Here is a 17,105-nt window from a genome sequence, read left to right as displayed (position 1 = left end):
TAAGAGTTCTATCTACAAACCTGATTCCAAAAAAGTTGGGACACTGTACAAATTGTGAATAAAAACAGAATGCAATGATGTGGAAATTTCAAAATTTCAATATTTTATTCAGAATACAACATAGATGACATCAAATGTTTAAACTGAGAAAATGTATCATTTTAAGGGAAAAATAAGTTGATTTTAATTTCCATGGCATCAACACATCTCCAAAAAGTTGGGACAAGGCCATGTTTACCCACTGTGGGGCATCCCCTCTTCTTTTTATAACAGTCTGCAAACGTCTGGGGACTGTGTTCATACTGCAGGAACTGGGACTGCAGGCTGACCATTTCAGTTTTCTGGAAGTATTCCTGAGCCCATGTTGTGATTTCCATTACAGTAGCATTCCTGGAGCCGGTTTCACAAAAATAGACTTTGACTATGGGCTTAGATATAGTTGATAGTCAGACTTCAGATAGACATCTAATTCAGACCGTTGCACAAAGCACTTAAGACTCTGACTATCTTAAGTAGGACTACACTGCAGTGCATTATGGGTTAAATAAGACACTTTAAAAAAAAAAAAAAAAACATGGCGGATCGAGTAAGCGCATTTAACCGGTCAGTGCAGTTTACCCCAGCAGAAAATATGTGTATGTTGGAGGATTCATAATAGTTACAGGGACATTTTACTAGGGAAATTTAGCAGAGGAGAATGTAGTAATGTTTAATTTGGAAAAAGATTGCCACGACAGTTTTAACAGCATTAATCCGACCGTTGAGCGTACAGAAAAGATACAAAAATATGGTACAAGATGCAAAAAAATAAATATTTAAGAGAAAATATCCAAAAACGACGGGAGGAGGACCCCAATGAGAAACTTAAAGACACCACTGAAATGGTGATGAATATTTATGGTGGACAGTCGCCTATGTTCTGGGGGATAAGCGGAGGACAGGAAAGTGGAGTGTGTGGCACTGTCGACATTGACATAACCGGCAGAGTTCCCTCAGCCACTGACAGCAGCACCCCGCCGCCACGTCAAGAGGAAGAGCCAGACAGTCAAGATGAGAATACAGGTAAACAGGCGGGGATTGTTGTAAATAAAATCATTTTGGTTTTTTCCTTTTGCTTTAATGCCTTCGATTTGATGCTAATAAAGTCAAGTTGATGATGTATGCCATGGTTATTCAAATCTTACCCTCGAGGGCCAGTGCACTGCAAAGTTTAGCTCCAACCCCTGATCAAAACACACCTGAGAGCATGCTAATCAGTGTCTTCAGGATCATTAGAAAATCACAGGTAGGTGAGTTTGATCAAGGTTTGGATCTAAACTTTGCAGTGCACTGGCCCTCGAGGGTAAGATTTGAATAAACCTGATGTATGCTAATATGAACCAGTAAGCTTGCTAGCCAGCAAATCAACGTGAACAACATAATGACTCAGCCTATAATATAAGGAACCTACAAGTAATAAAATGTTATGTACTTATTTTTAGTGAGCCTGTCTTTGAATTGGGACCGAGGCAGTGGTAGAGTGGTGGAGGAGGCCGTGCTGGAGAGACGTGAGGGGACGGGAGATGAAGAGTCTGAGTCAGTGTCAGCATCAGCTACAGCTGCTGGTCCCATGTTTTGCACATCGGTGTCGAGAGGAACAACCATGTCAATGGTGCTAGACAAACAATACAGAAATCTTGAACTGTAAGAGAGGAAATTGCTGCTGAGATTGAAGTTTTACAGCTTCAGAGAGATAAATTATAATTAGAGTTTCACAAACAGTCGCTGGAGTCGTGAATATCTTGAGTAGTCTACTAATCTATTGAATAATTTATTGAATGAACAGTATGTCACTTGTTTTGTGAGTTAATTGTTTGTTCTTTACAGTTTGTATAGTATTTTGTACTTTTAATAACCTTGAGGTTTTTGATATGAATGAAATGAGACTCGAGTGTAGTGTAATTTATTGAATAATTTATTGAATGAACAGTATGTCACTTGAGAAAACTTACAAAAATAAATGTATATATTTAAGTTGTATTTACAACACTGTTCCAGAACAGTTCAACCCAAATATTCAGATGTGTGCAGCACATTTTGCGGAGGATAAAGACTGTTTCCTGTGAGATTAGCCTACAATGCCGGTGTCTGTTTCTATAAAATGTGGCAATTACGACTTTGCAAGGACAGTCTGGTGCTTCTGACTCAGTCTGTAAGTACGTTTACATATTTAAAGACTGTGCCACTGATGATTCAAACGTGAGTTTTGAGCAGTGTAGAGTAGCGCTGCCTGTTTGTCATTTCTCCGTTCACAAATGCAGACATGGTTTTATGTTTACGCAGCACAATACGCAACGTGCAAAAAGACAGTATAAGTCATTATAATCAGTAATTATGTCCCCACTATGTTTTTGTGTTGTCGTGTCGGGACATGGCATCACAGTATGGTAAGGGGCGTAACATTTCAGTCACACGCTTGAGGCATTCGGCCAATCACAACGCACTGGATAGCTGGCTACTCAGAGCACACCTCGCTTTTCAGAACGATGAGCTTTGTAAAAAATCAACGCGTTTCAAAAAGGCGGGGCATAGAGGAGAAACAATAATGTACATTATATGGAAAATAATTTTTCACCTTAAACTTAAAAAACACAAACCAATACAACAAAAACAAAAAAAAAAAATAATTTTATCATTAACAACATTTTATGACCCCTTTAAACCATTTTAACGTTGGCATGAAACAGACACATTTTGATCAGCTTCATTTCCATATTGTGAAGAATAGCTTATGTCAAAAGCCAACTGTTTTCAATGCTCATAACCAGTCATTTCTTTTATGAACCCATCCCAGGAGTACTTGAATGAGCTATGAGCTAAAAAAAAAAATAGATGGGTTTTATGTAGTGTATAACATGATCGGTAGTTGGATAGGTAAACTTTGATGAGCAAGCCCATTATATTTTTTATTAAAGCCACATTATTATTTTGTATTTTGCATTTATTTTTTCACTGTAAAGTTAAAAGCCCTTAAAATAAGTTTTCATTAAAGAAAAATCTAATTCCCAGAGGAGAAAATAACTGGAGATCTGTTGCATGCACAATGATTTTTTCGCACTTCACAATTACTGTTTAAGAAACACAGTGGGTGCATCAATATGCTATTTTCACACAGAATTGTGGAACTTTTAGGGAGCAAACATTTCAGTGCAAATGGTTTTGCGATTGAAAAAGATTGATAAATCTTAAAAACGGCCGATCCCCGACCAGTGCCTTGACTAGTGAACTAGGGAGCTGACAGCTAAAAAAAAAAAAAAAAGCCTTTCTGAATTAGAAAGTGTAGACAGACTAGGTATATGCCGTTTATATCGTAACAAATTCTTTTTGCCACACCGTGCAGAATTAAAAAAAATAATTTTGACCAGTAAAATATGTTATTCAATTGGTAAATTACATCAGAGGTAATATTAGGTAGTTATCTAAATACCAGGAAACATTAATAGAGAAAGTTTCTAAAAAAAAAAAGTGTATCTAGTAAGTTACAACATAAAGCGTATTGGCAATTTACAGCATTATGTTTAAATACATAAAAAAGAATGGCATGGTTTCACAACATGGCTTAGATTAAGCCATTAGACCTTATTTCAATTTGGATTTTTAACAAACCTTTATAAACGGCCTTAGAAAAAAAAACATTACTGGTGTGCGAAACAATTGCCCTGACAGATTTTAAGATATGTCCGTGCAAGCTGTTTTCAGTTATTAAAACAGCTCAAACATGCATTTTAGTCTGAAATATTTATGTTTAAGCCCCACTGAATGATTGAAGCAGGTTCTTATTTGCACCGGAAATAGGCGAATAGGCAGTTTTTTTAATATCTCGAACAAGCCTATCAACAGACTCGTGCATTAAGTTACTCATTCACATGAGGCTGTTGTGCTGCATGGTCACGAAAGCATATCATTATCATGCTTTAAGCATTGTGGTTTAAGGGTGTGACGAGACACTTATCCCACGAGATGAGACGAGACTGGTGGGTTCACGGAGAATCTCTCTCAGACCAGACAAGATTTTTTTTGTAGGGGCATTTTGAAATCAACTTGTACTTATGAAACTCAACAAACATGTAAACTAGAGCGGCACGATTCTGGATAAATTGAGAATCATGTTTTTTTTTATATATATTTATATATTCTCTCACGATTCTGAAGAAAAAAATATTAGAAAACTAAACAAAAATATAGCTGCAAGCAGCGATGGCGGGCTCAAGCCATCAGTGCAAACGCCACCCCTGTGGCATCGGGTGTGGCAAAACTGTGCCCACCGGGCACATGCATTTACAGTAAACTCTGCTGGCAGTCTGGTTTTAAAGGATTCGGCAATTAAAGGGTTAATCCAAACCATCAAGAAAATTGAAAGACACACACACACAGAACAATATATAAAACTTTAGTAACACTTTTTTAATAAGGTTTCAGTTATTAACATGGACTCTATTAATGAACATGAACAATAATTATATAGCATGTCAATGCCAGTTAATATTTAAAAACTTAAAAAAATTAAAAAAATAATAATAATCTGTTAATATATAGTGTAATGCAAAAAACGGGTGAACTAATAAGCAACAAACATTAATAAATTTATGTGGAAAATATATATGTGTCATGTTAGTTATGTATTTAACTATTGTTAACAATGAAAAATGATTTATTATGAAGTCTTACTGAGACCTTAATTGATTTACACCCCGTGCATAATTATTAGGCATGTTGATATTGTGATTATTTTCTAAGCACATTTTACCAATTCCAAAATGACATCAATCTTAATAAGCTACCATTAACGTTGTGTTTAATCATTATGAGTGTGATATATAATTATCCTGAAGGCGGGAAGAGGGAAAAACTCCTTTATTGGGGGGGCTTTTTTACAGATGAAATGAGCCAAAAAAAGAGTTGTAACTCAGACTGAAAATGTCAAAAATTATTAAATCCCCATGAGAAAATATTCAAACTATTGCAATACAGAAATTGCAAAATTAAGACCATGACCATTGGACAAAAAATGTTAATGACTGGGACAGGGGGTTTACAGGTTTTATTTTAAGATTAGTGTATGTACTGTGAAATAACATGAATTATAATATTTTTAATGATAGGATTAACTAACATAAACAGATTGTTCATTGTTAGTTCATGTTAGTTAATGCATGTATTAATGTAAACCAAAGAGAGATTATTATAAAATGTTGCCAACACATTTCATGATCTATAACCATTTTGAAAAATAATTTTAAATGAGCTATAAACATTTGTGAAATGATTATAAAAACTATATTACCAGTAAAGCCGATGGGTGGGGCATAGCTTTTAAACATACGCATTATTTTTCTTTTGAAAGATTTTTTATAAAAGATTTAAATGATCTTTACACGTTTCTACAACCAAACAATATTTAAAAGTAATCCTAAAGCGCCATCTAGTGGTGGCCAGGATTGGTATTACACAGTGCACGGTTTGGTGTTGCTCTCTGAACCAGTCAGAATGAAGCGCGGCTAAATAGAGCGTGAGAAACAGAATACACTGGGCATATGTCTACGTAAACATCCAGGTTCCCACACTCTGTCTGTAATGCGTAGGGTGTTTTTTTTCCGAGCCCCATGTTAAAATGGATCAGAGCGTTCACACTGTACACGGTAAAAGATGTGAACAGAAAAGGTTTAGAAATAGAAAGGTGCGAAAAGAATGAATATCTAGCACATGAGCATATAGAGAGTTGTGAGCACAGCACAAAACATGATCAAACAAAACAAACTCTTAATAACTGCGCACACATCAAAAAAATCATCAATCATATCACCACGCGTCTGCTTTTATAATAAATAAAATAAGTATTTTCACACTTCCAGCCTTCAAGGACAATTATATATCACTCATAAATATTAAATAACAAATGTATAGTATTATATTAAAGATTGATGTGATTTGGAATTGGTAAAATGTGCTTGGAAAAAAATATCACCAGAATATCAGTGTGACTAATTATTATGCACTCGGTGAAAAAAGCATTTTTAACAATTTTATTGATCGTATAAGATGTGTAAAATATTTTTAACTGCATTACAGCTTAGTCTTCATCTGTGAGCTGAACTGTTTTACTATTACATCCATGAGATGATGTAAATTCAGATGAATGTCCACAGGATGTCATAGGTCAGTATCAAATGAGTTTCAAATTATTATTTGCAGCATAAAAAAAAAATCCATGTGTATAATCCATTTTTTTGTCCCTAAAACTGACTGAAAAGGATAATGCCTAAGAGATTTCTTAAGCTGTAATGATGAAAAGAAAAAAACAACACACAATTACTGATTTTTTATTTTTTTCTGGTGATTAAAGAGATGATAACTCTCTCTCTCTCTCTCTCTCTTTCAGCTAGGCCCTCAACCCCCCTACCCTCCCCCTCCCTTCCCTCACACAGAGAGAGTGGCCTCAGAGTGAGATCAGATGTCTGACAGTTTTTTAATTTTCTGTTATCCATACAGTGTTGTAAAGTCATGAAACTATGCATTTTTCCTCAGAATGATACGTTCTCTGTATGAAAAATGGGTTTGAAGTGTGTTTGGAAGCTGCACTTTAAGAAATATAAGACAATTCATGTTTACTTTTTTACTGTTATTTCAAAAAAAATCACTACGGCAAAAACCGTTTAAAGCTATCCAAAATCCATTCGCAATTTAAGTTCCTCAATGTTTTGGCATCATGTAGACAAAGTTTGGTGTGTATACTGTAATTATCCTCTGAGCAGTATGCATTAATTCACAGCTATTATTTTTCCAAAAATCCATATTCAAATCAATATAACCAACTTCCTGTTCATCGTAGCTGATGACTGTGAATTAGAAAGTTGTCCGTCCTTGATAAGAATAATTTATTGTACCGAGTTTGGTGTCTGTAGCTAAAACCTAACCCCCTCAACTTTTGACAAAAGGTGGCGCTATAGAGTGCCTCCCTCCACGCCCTTTCATGTGCTTTTTGCCATTGTCTATATATCATTAGGACTGATATGTGTTTTGAGTTTCATGTAATTCTGAGGCATTTTATCTGCCTCAAAATCACTAGAACAGAATATTCAAGATTGACACGTTGCCACGGCAACACTATATTAGATACTCAATATCCCCACAACAGATTTACATCGGCCGTGTTTTGTCATTATTCTGATGAAGTTTGAAGCAAATCGAGTGAAAACTAAGATGCTGAATTCAAAAAAGAATGACACACTTCCTGCTGCCAGTGGTGGCGCTATAATAACTTTGACTCCTAATAGTCACCATCTATGCGATCGCCATCATACATCAAACATTCCGATGAAGTTTGATCTAAAATCAGAAAATGTATGTGGATGTTATTAGACATTTCCTGTTTCTCATTTTTTTGCCCTAATTTCAACGCCTCGCCACGGACAAACCGTTCGAGATATCACAAATTAATCCCCTGGCAATTTTTCATCCCCAATGTCTTTGAGATCATGTTCTCAGAGTTTCGTGGAGAATGGGTGGAAAACCTCAGAGGAGTATTTCAAATTCCAGAGCATGCTTTTTTGAAACAGCCCTGAATAGCTCACTTCCTGTTGGGCGGAGCCTATGACATAGAGTGCGAAAGTTGTTCGGCTCAATGAGATCTATAAGTGTACAGCGTTTCATATAAATACATGCAAGTAGTGTCAGCTATGGTTCAAGATTTCTGACTGTGTTCCAGGGGGCGCCGTAGAGCCCCTGTGCCACGCCCGGGTCCCATCCTCTGCGGCGTCCGCTGATGGCCGCAGTTACCAATGTGTGTGCCAATTTTCAAGAGTTTTTTTGGAGTATGTTAAGGCCTCCAAAAACCCCCGGAAGGTTTAAAAAAAAAAATAAAAAAACCCCTTCGGGCTTGAGCTAACGTAATTTACTAGTGGTTCTGACAAAATGTTCATTGCTCAAGTAGTGTGTGTGTGTGTGTGTGTTTTCTCATACACATTAAAAAAAAAAAAAAAAAGAAATTCAATGGAGTCAGTGTCTCAATTCATAAAGGCCTGCTTCACAATTGGAATCTGAATGAACGATTCAATGACATATACTTTTTTTATAACGGGCAGTTGTCACCACTTCCTGTTAAGTGTTTATACCCAAACTATAAACTTTTATACCAGTACTTCTGATATTTAAATGTCTGTAACACAGAAATAATGATGTGTGGTTTTTAAAAATCGAGTTTGTGTTTGCTCTTTCGGGATCAGCAGCGAAGCCGCGCTAGTGATTGATTCATAAACAAGGGGACAGTGACAAAACGTTGCTTAGCACGCTCCACTGACACTCGCGAATGTTGAAACAGTCGTAATAGACCTAGCTGAATCGTTGTTATCCAGGAATAAGATTGCGTGGGGTGTTTGAATCTAGAGAACATCTTTAAATGATTAAATGCAGCACTATGTATCTTTTTGGCGCTCTAAGCGGTTAAATAAACAAATGAAACTCGCACGCATCCTCTGCGGAAGCCACTTCTCTAAGTTTGTCTATGGCGGCTCTAACATTCTCTATTTACTTTCCACACCCAGTCACGACCTAACACACAGCGGTGACGACCGAACAGCCTACAATAGTCCAAACATAAGCACTTATTATAAGTGTACCGTAGTGATTCGGGAGAAGACAAAAACATGGTTTTGAAGGTTAATTCATGATCTACCATCACATAAAACACACAAATTCAAAATACAAAAAAAAAAAAATTAACTCAGCTCTAATTTAACAGCTCAAATCTAAACACTGCAAATTGTTTTGTGAGGATGTCGTCACTCACTCAACACAAGAGACCAGTCGTGTTTGTCACGTTTTTCATCCCTGATGAGTTTGCATCCCTGCTAGTTACTAATGCAGCCCTTCAGTTGCTGATCGGAAATTGAAATTTTATAATTCCCGACTTCCCAATCAAGTTGTGATTACGAGCTCATCGCAATTCAAGTTCATCGAAAATGAAAGGGGTGGTTCCTTGCATGTGCAGTTTTATACCGCGTGGAAACTCTGGAAAACGCGTATTTACGATAATTCTGAGAGCACTTGAAGGCCGAGGCACCACTAAATAAACATAATTCATGGGCTTTTTAGTCCAAAAGTGTACCCATTAGAAACATGTTTATTTTCAAATTTCTTTAGAGAAAAGGTGGTGATGTGAGCATTCTACAGAGTGCTAAACTCTCTCATCTAATGTCAGTTTCATTTATACTGGAAGCCAGGAGGCACTCCTCTTCCTGCTGAAAGGTCCACAAACGTGAGAGTAAACTTATAAAAAAGTCATGGGACAATCCCTATTGTCAAGTCAAGTCAAGTTGCTTTATTGTCGTTCTTCCACATGTACAGCATACATACAGAGAATTGAAAGTGCACTTGCGTTACTCTCTCAGACCCATGGTGCATACAGATAACAAACTAACAGAGGAGCCTAAAAATACAGATAGATACAGATAAATATAAAAGACAATTATACAAATAAGGGCATGTAAATAAATAAGAAGAAAAAATAAAACTAAAGTTAAAGCAGCGCAAGGCACATGGCAGATAGAGTGCAAACCAGTGAAGTGAACAAACAGTGCAGATAAAAAGATTGTAGAGCAAAAAAAACTTTTTCAGTCTGATTAAAGTGACAAAGAGCTCAGAGAGCAGTTCTTACTTATTGGACAAACACACTCAGATATAACTGCAGCTCAGAGCTGTATTATTCTGAATAAATAGATTTTTTTTCTTTCTTTCTCTAAATGGACAACTAAACAAAATAACATGCAAATTACCAGAGGTTATAACAAAATATAATTTGCTGCATTCTACTTGAATTGTTTAAAAATCAGTTTAAGCAAATCATTCAATGACTCTCTAAAAAGACTTAATTTGTTTCATTACTGAATCTCTTAAATGAATAATTCAATGACTTTTTGTCACTTGTCACCATCTACTGGTGTAATGATGTCATTGATGTTTTTTGTTTGAATAATCAAGTTACATTCAAAAGATAAATTCACTGTTTTGATCACTACTGTAGACGTCAGTTTTTATATCTGAACTATAAACTTATCCCAGAGCACTTCTGTAATAAATTGAAACATTGTTACTTCTGAGGATTAGAAAAACACTATTATAAAAATTTACAGCAAATTCTAATTTTTAGGGGCCAAGCACCGAAGGTGCGTAGGCACCTATTGAAATCGTTAGATTTCTTATTAGGGGCCAAGCACCGAAGGTGCGTAGGCACCTATTGTATCCGGGTAGCGTGATTTTTTTTTCTTCCGCCCGCAAGTCTATGGCCAGACCCATAGAACCGCTTGGCGTGAAAGTTGTGAAATTTGGCACACTGATAAGAGGACAGTGTCAACATTAACAATAGCAAATATGGAGTGCTCTACACTCCAACTCTCTAGCGCCACCACTTGTCCAAAATTTCAATTGCTTTATGGCTAATAACTTTTGAACCGTAAAGCACAGAAGGAAAATTATTTTTTTCCTCTGAAATCTTATGGCTCATGCCGAGTCGAATGGACCCCAAAATTCAAAAATTGCAAGGTTTAGTTTTTTTTGCTCTTTTCAATGTTTGAAAAACCTACTTGTTCGAACTCGTCCTAGACGGTTAGTCTGATTTTCATGAAAATTGGCTCAGATCATCTTCAGATGATGCTGACAAAAAGTTATGGAATTCAAGTTGATTTGTCCAATCGTTCTCGAATACCATGCAAACAAATTCTACAAAAAGCACGCAAAAATGCTTGTGAGGCTATAACTCCACAACGGTTTTGGCATATTGAGACCAAACGTTGGTGTGTGTTATAACAATCATGACCTGAGACTACCTGCATTGCCAGTGTTTCGACGCAGCGCCACCTAGTGGTTAGGAGATATGAAAAATTCATATTTTGCTTATAACTTCCTGAATGGTTTGGCCAAAAAATCACAAAACTGGTCTCTTTAGATTCGGTGGGTCATGTCGAGTCGACATGATATCCACATTTTCCCATGTCAGCCATTTAAGGGTGTCGGCCATTTTGAATTATGATTTAAAATGCTTATTTTTTGAACGCATTATCGTATCGTTACGAAAATAACTACAAAAATCTTCGACTCAATGCCCTGAAGGTACTCAAAATGTTTGGTGGCAGCGCCACCTTGTGGTCAAAAGTTATGATGAAATTTAGAAAAATGCTAATAACTTTTGCTTACATTAGCGTATTGTAACCGGACTGATGTTGTTAGATTCCTTGGATCAGGACGAGAACAACGATACCAATTTTACCAATATTTGCTGAACTTCCTGTCCACCATTTTGATCATGTTGGACAACCTACTTTTTCGAACTCCTCCTAGACCATTGGTCCCGATTTTCACCCAAATTTGGCTTGGATCATCTTCTGACAAAGCTGGCAAAAAGTTATGGATTTTGTGTTTGCTACACACACAGACGGGTTGTCGTTTAGCGCATATAATGAACGAATTTGCTGGAAAGATGCCAAACTGCATCTGAGAGCTGTATCTCTGTAAAGGTTTTGACATATTTACACCAAACCTTGTATGTTCCATTGTCACCTTACACTGACCACAGCACATCATTTTGGTAACAGTGCCACCTATTGGGCAAAGAGTAATAAACCATTCATTAACCCTTAATTATAAAATTTCCAAAAATGCTAATAACTTTTGATTGCATTAGGCTATTGTGATGACACTGGTCTCAAAATATTCCTTGGGTCATGCCGACAACAGACATATACTTTTTTTAGTGGGAAATCTGAACTCCCTGCCCGCCATTTTGATTTATGTTAAAATCCTACTTTTTCTAACTCCTCCTCAACTGTTGGTCCGATTTTCACCAAAATTGAGTCAGATCATCTTCAGACTGTGCTGACAAAAAAGTTATGCATTTCATGTTGATTGACAAAAAAACGTTTTCATACAGCACCGTTACAGATTTTAGGCACAGTGCTAAAATGGTTCTGAGGCTATATCTCTGCAAAGCGTTGACATATTTGCACCAAACTTTGTATGTGTCATTGTCACCTCAGGTTGGCACTGACCCATGCCACATCAATTTGGTAACAGCGCCACCTATTGGTCAAGAGTAATAAACCATTCATTAACCATTAATAATTTACATTTATAAAAATTCTAATAACTTTTTATTGCATTAGCCTATTGCAATGAAACTCATCTCAAAATATTCCGAGGCTTATGCCGAAAACAAAGATACCAAATATGCCAGAGTAAGCTGAACTTCCTTTCCGCCATTTTGATTTATGTTTAAAACCTACTTTTTCGAACTCCTCATCAACCGTGGGTCCGATTTCTCACCCAAAATCGAGCCAGATGATCTTCAGACTGTGCTGACTAAAAGGTTATGGATTTTGTGTTGATAAACAACAAACCGTTTTCGCATACTACAGCAACGAATTTGAGGCATGATGCCAAAATGGCAATTGTAGCTGTATCTCTGTAGTGCTTTGGCATATTGACACTAAACTTTGTGTGTCATTGTCAACTCAGACAGAACACAACACACCACATCGATTTGATAACAGCACCACCTATTGATCACACTTAATAAGCCAATAAATCCGCTACTAGAGGTTGTATTTATGATTTTTCCACCATTACAATTACAATAATCCTAAAATTGCTTTTATTGCTCATTGTTGCATTTGGTGTGGTGCTCCATGCCATGCTTAGTTCCTCAACTTGCCTCTGGAGTGCTTGGCCCCGTAATTGCTGCTTGCAGCTATATTTATTAGGGGCCAAGCACCGAAGGTGCGGAGGCACCTATTGAAATCGTTAGATTTCTTATTATTAGGGGCCAAGCACCGAAGGTGCTTAGGCACCTATTGTATCCGTTGGCGTTATTATTAGGGGCCAAGCACCGAAGGTGCGTAGGCACCTATTGTATCCGTTGGCGTTCTTCTCTTCTTCTTCTTCTTCTCTCTTCTCTTCTTCTTCCGCCGCAAGTCTATGGCAGCCCATGAACCGATTGCGGGGAAAGTTGTATAATTTGGCACACTGATAGAGGACAGTCCCAACATTAAACTATAGCAAAATTTGAAGTCTCTAACTCCCACTCTCTAGCGCCACCACTTGTCCCAAGTTTTCAATATTTTTATGCTAATAACTTTTGAACCGTAAGCCACAAAATGAAAATTCTTTTTTCCTCGAATCCTTGGCTCAGGCCGAGTCGAATGATCCCAAAAATTCAAAAATCGCAAGGTTTAGTTTTTTCGCTATTTTCAATTGTTCGAAAAACCTACTTTTTCGAACTCGTCCTAGACGGTTAGTCTGATTTTCATGAAAATTGGCTCAGATCATCTTCAGACCATGCTGGCAAAAAGTTATGGAATTCAAGTTGATTCGTCCAACCGTTCTCGAATACCACGCAAACAAATTCTACGAAAAGCATGCAAAAATGCTTGTGAGCCTATAACTCCGCAACGGTTTGGCGTATTAAGACCAAACTTGGTGTATGTTATAACAAGCATGACCTGAGACTACCTGCAGTGTTTCGACGCAGCGCCACCTAGTGGCCAGGAGATATGAAAAGTGCATATTTTTGCTTATAACTTCTGAATGGTTTTGCCAAAAATCACAAATCTGGTCTCTGTGTATTCGGTGGGTCATGCCGAGTCGAATGATATCCAATTTTCCCGTGTCAGCCATTTTAGGTGTCGGCCATTTTGAATTTTGTTCAACATGCTGTATTTTTTGAACGCATTATCGTATCATTACGAAAAATAATTACAAAAATGTCTTGGCTCCATGCCCTGAATGTACTCAAAAAAATTGGGGGCAGCGCCACCTTGTGGTCAAAAGTTATAATGAAATATCTACAAAATGCAAATTACTTTTGAATAAATTAGACCTATTGAAATGAAAGTTGGTCTCCATATTCCTTCTTTGGGTCAATGCCGAGAACATCGATACCAAGTATGCTAAAATTGGCCATACTTCCTGTCCGCCATTTTGATTAAAAGTTGAAAACCTACTTTTTCGAACTCCTCCTAGACCCTTAGTCCGATTTTCACCCAAATTTGGTTCGGATCATCTTCAGACCAAGCTGACAAAAAGTTATGGAAATTCGTGTTGATATACGAAACGGTTTTCGTTTAGCGCATCAACAAATTTGTTCGTAGATGCCAAACATACATCTGAGGCTGTATCTCGGCAAAGCAGCTTTGACATATTTGCACCAAACTTTGTATGTGCCATTGTCACCTCAATCCTGACCACGCCACATTAATTTGGTACAGACCGCGCCACCTATTGGTCCAGAAGTAATAACACCATTCATTAACCATTAATAATGACATTTATAAAAATGCTAATAACTTTTTTATTGGCATTAGCCTATTGCAATGAAACTGGTCTCAAAATATTCCTTGGCTTAGGCCGGACAACATAGATACCAAATATGCCAGAGTACGCTTGAACTTCCTGTCCGCCATTTAGATTTATGTTGAAAACCTACTTTTTCGAACTCCTCATCAACTGTTGGTCCGATATTTTCACCCAAAATTGAATCACATTATCTTCAGACTGTGCTGACAAAATGTTATGGAATTTTGTATCGATAGACAAAACCGTTTTGCATACCATCCAGCGGCGACGAATTTCAGGCATGGGGCATCATGCCTGAAACTTCGTCTCGCCTGTGGTAAGCGCAAAAACGGTTCTTCGTCAGCCTGTATCTCTGCAATGCTTTGTGGCAATACTGACACACCAAACTTGTGTGTGCCATTGTCACCTCACACACAGAACACACCAAAAATGATCTGATTACAGCGCCACCTGTTGGTCAAAAGTGATAAGCCATTTAATCATAAGTACTAGTGCTTGTACTTTATGATTTTTCCGGTTTTTTTTTCAATTTTCAATTAATATCAATCATCCTAAAATTGCTGTAACTTGCTTCATTGTTGCAGTTGGTGTGATGCACTCCTCAATTTGCCAGTGCTTGGCCCACGCTCCTCAATTTGCCGCAAGCACTGGAGTGCTTGGACCCCAGCAATTGCTTGCTTGCAGCTATTATTTTCTTACTTCTTCTTCTTCTTCTTTACTCCGCCTTTTTTTTATTCCTGACCGCAAGTCTATGGCAGCCCATAGAACCCGATTGCGGGAAAAGTTTATGTATAATTTGGCACACTGATAGAGGACAGTCCCAGCATTAACTATAGCAAATTGGAAGTCTCTAACCTTCCACTCTCTAGCGCCACCACATGTGTCCAAATTGTCAATATTTTTTATGCTAAAACAATTTTGAACCGTAAGCCACAAAATTAACATTCTTTTTTTTTTCCTCTGAATCCTTGGCTCATGCTAAGTCGAATGAACCCCAAAAATTCATAAATCGCAGGGTTTAGTTTTTTCGCTATTTTCAATTGTTCGAAAAACCTACTAATTTTTCGAACTCGTCCTAGATGGTTAGTCCGATTTCACGAAAATTGGCTCAGATCATCTTCAGACCATGCTGGCAAAAAGTTATGGAATTCAAGTTGATTCGTCCAAAAGTTCTCGAATACCACGCGAACAAATTCTACGAAAAGCACGCAAAAATGCTTGTGAGGCTATAACTCCGCAACGGTTTGGCATATTGAGACCAAACTTGGTGTGTGTTATAACAAGCATGACCTGAGACTTCCTGCAGTGTTTCGACGCAGCGCCACCTAGTGGTCAGGAGATATGAAAAAGTGCATATTTTTGCTTATAAAACAAAGGTATTCCAAGATGGCGCCGCAGCATGGCGGCCGTGTGTTGCGAGCTCCGAGTAAAACTTTGCAGTTTTTCGTCTGTTTTACTTGTTTTTTTTGTTGTTCTACGTGTTGGATGTTGTTTGTATAACTGTCTACGATAGACACACGCTTCTGAACATTGGTTCCTACGTCGCGGAACGCAAACCGGACTTTGAGTTCTTGAACGCCGGCGCTTTGTTTACAGACACCGCATCAGAGCCCTTTGTCTGGGCTGGCGCTGCGCGGCGAGGACCGAGGAAACGCCGCCGGAAAAGAGGAAAGAGAGCCGGCGTCCTCGTCAGACTCAGACGTCGTCCCTCCCGACCTCCTCTCCCATCCATTTTGCTGGCTAACGTTCAGTCACTGGACAACAAACTTTGCGAACTGCGGGCACGTATCTCATACCAACGAGAAACAAGGGACTGCTGCTACATTATTTGCCTCACAGAAACCTGGATGTCTGCAGTGGTTTCCAGACTCAGCCATCGAGCTTACGGGGTTCTCCGTGCACCGCTCGGAGAGAACGAAAGAACTCACAGGGAAAAGCAGAGGTGGGGGCGTTTGTTTCTTTATCAACAACTCGTGGTGTGATGAAAGGAACCTACACTCTATTAAATCCTTCTGCTCCCCTGATCTGGAATTTCATATGCTTCTGTGTCGACCATTCTGGCTACCGAGGGAATTCACAGCGGTCATAATCACCGCTGTTACATTCCCCCTCAAGCCACACACAGACCAGGCACTCAAGGAACTGTATGGGAATATAAGTGAGCAGGAAACCGCGTACCCAGATGCAGCGTTTATTGTTATGGGGGCGACTTTAACAAAGCCAACTTCAGAACAATAGCTCCGAAATATTTTCAACACATCACCATCAACACGCGTGGTGATCGCTGTACTGGACCACCACTGCTACTCTCCTTTCCGGGACGCCTACAAATCTCTCCCACGCCCACCTTTCGGCAAAATCGGATCACTCTTCCATTCTGCTGCTGCCTGCTTATAGGCAGAAACTGAAACGGGAAGCACCCGCCCTCAGGACAATTCAGTGCTGGTCGGACCAATCAGACGCTATATATACAAGACTGTTTTGATCACGTGGACTGGGGACATGTTCCGGGCAGCGTCTGATGACGACATAGAGGCGTACTCAGAAACTGTAACGTGTTTCATCAGGAAGTGTGTAGAAGATGTAGTGCCGACAAAAACAATCCGCATCTACCCCAACCAAAAACCGTGCATTAATAGCGATGTTCGAGCAACCTTGCCAGTGCGGACATCTGATGATCGCAAACAAGCCAGTTACGATCTCAGGAAATCCATCAAAGCCGCAAA

At 38.3% G+C, this 17,105-nt stretch overlaps 1 protein-coding gene across 1 annotated transcript in view; it reads left to right on the top strand.

Moving 5' to 3' along the window:
• Nucleotides 1–887: 887 nt before the first annotated feature.
• The window catches only part of LOC122144431 (NLR family CARD domain-containing protein 3-like), a 103,630-nt gene continuing 87,412 nt past the window's right edge, over nt 888–17,105 (top strand). The window contains exons 1-2 of the mRNA XM_042755353.1: nt 888–1,062; nt 1,482–1,683. Of these exons, the coding sequence (XP_042611287.1) occupies nt 888–1,062; nt 1,482–1,683 (377 nt within the window). The remainder of the gene's footprint in view (nt 1,063–1,481; nt 1,684–17,105) is intronic.

The sequence above is a fragment of the Cyprinus carpio genome, unplaced genomic scaffold, assembly GCF_018340385.1.
Source record: "Cyprinus carpio isolate SPL01 unplaced genomic scaffold, ASM1834038v1 S000006675, whole genome shotgun sequence".
In the NCBI taxonomy this organism is placed as follows: Eukaryota; Metazoa; Chordata; class Actinopteri; order Cypriniformes; family Cyprinidae; genus Cyprinus; species Cyprinus carpio.
Note: the sequence above shows the minus strand (reverse complement) of the source record. Positions and strands in the feature narration are given on the sequence as shown.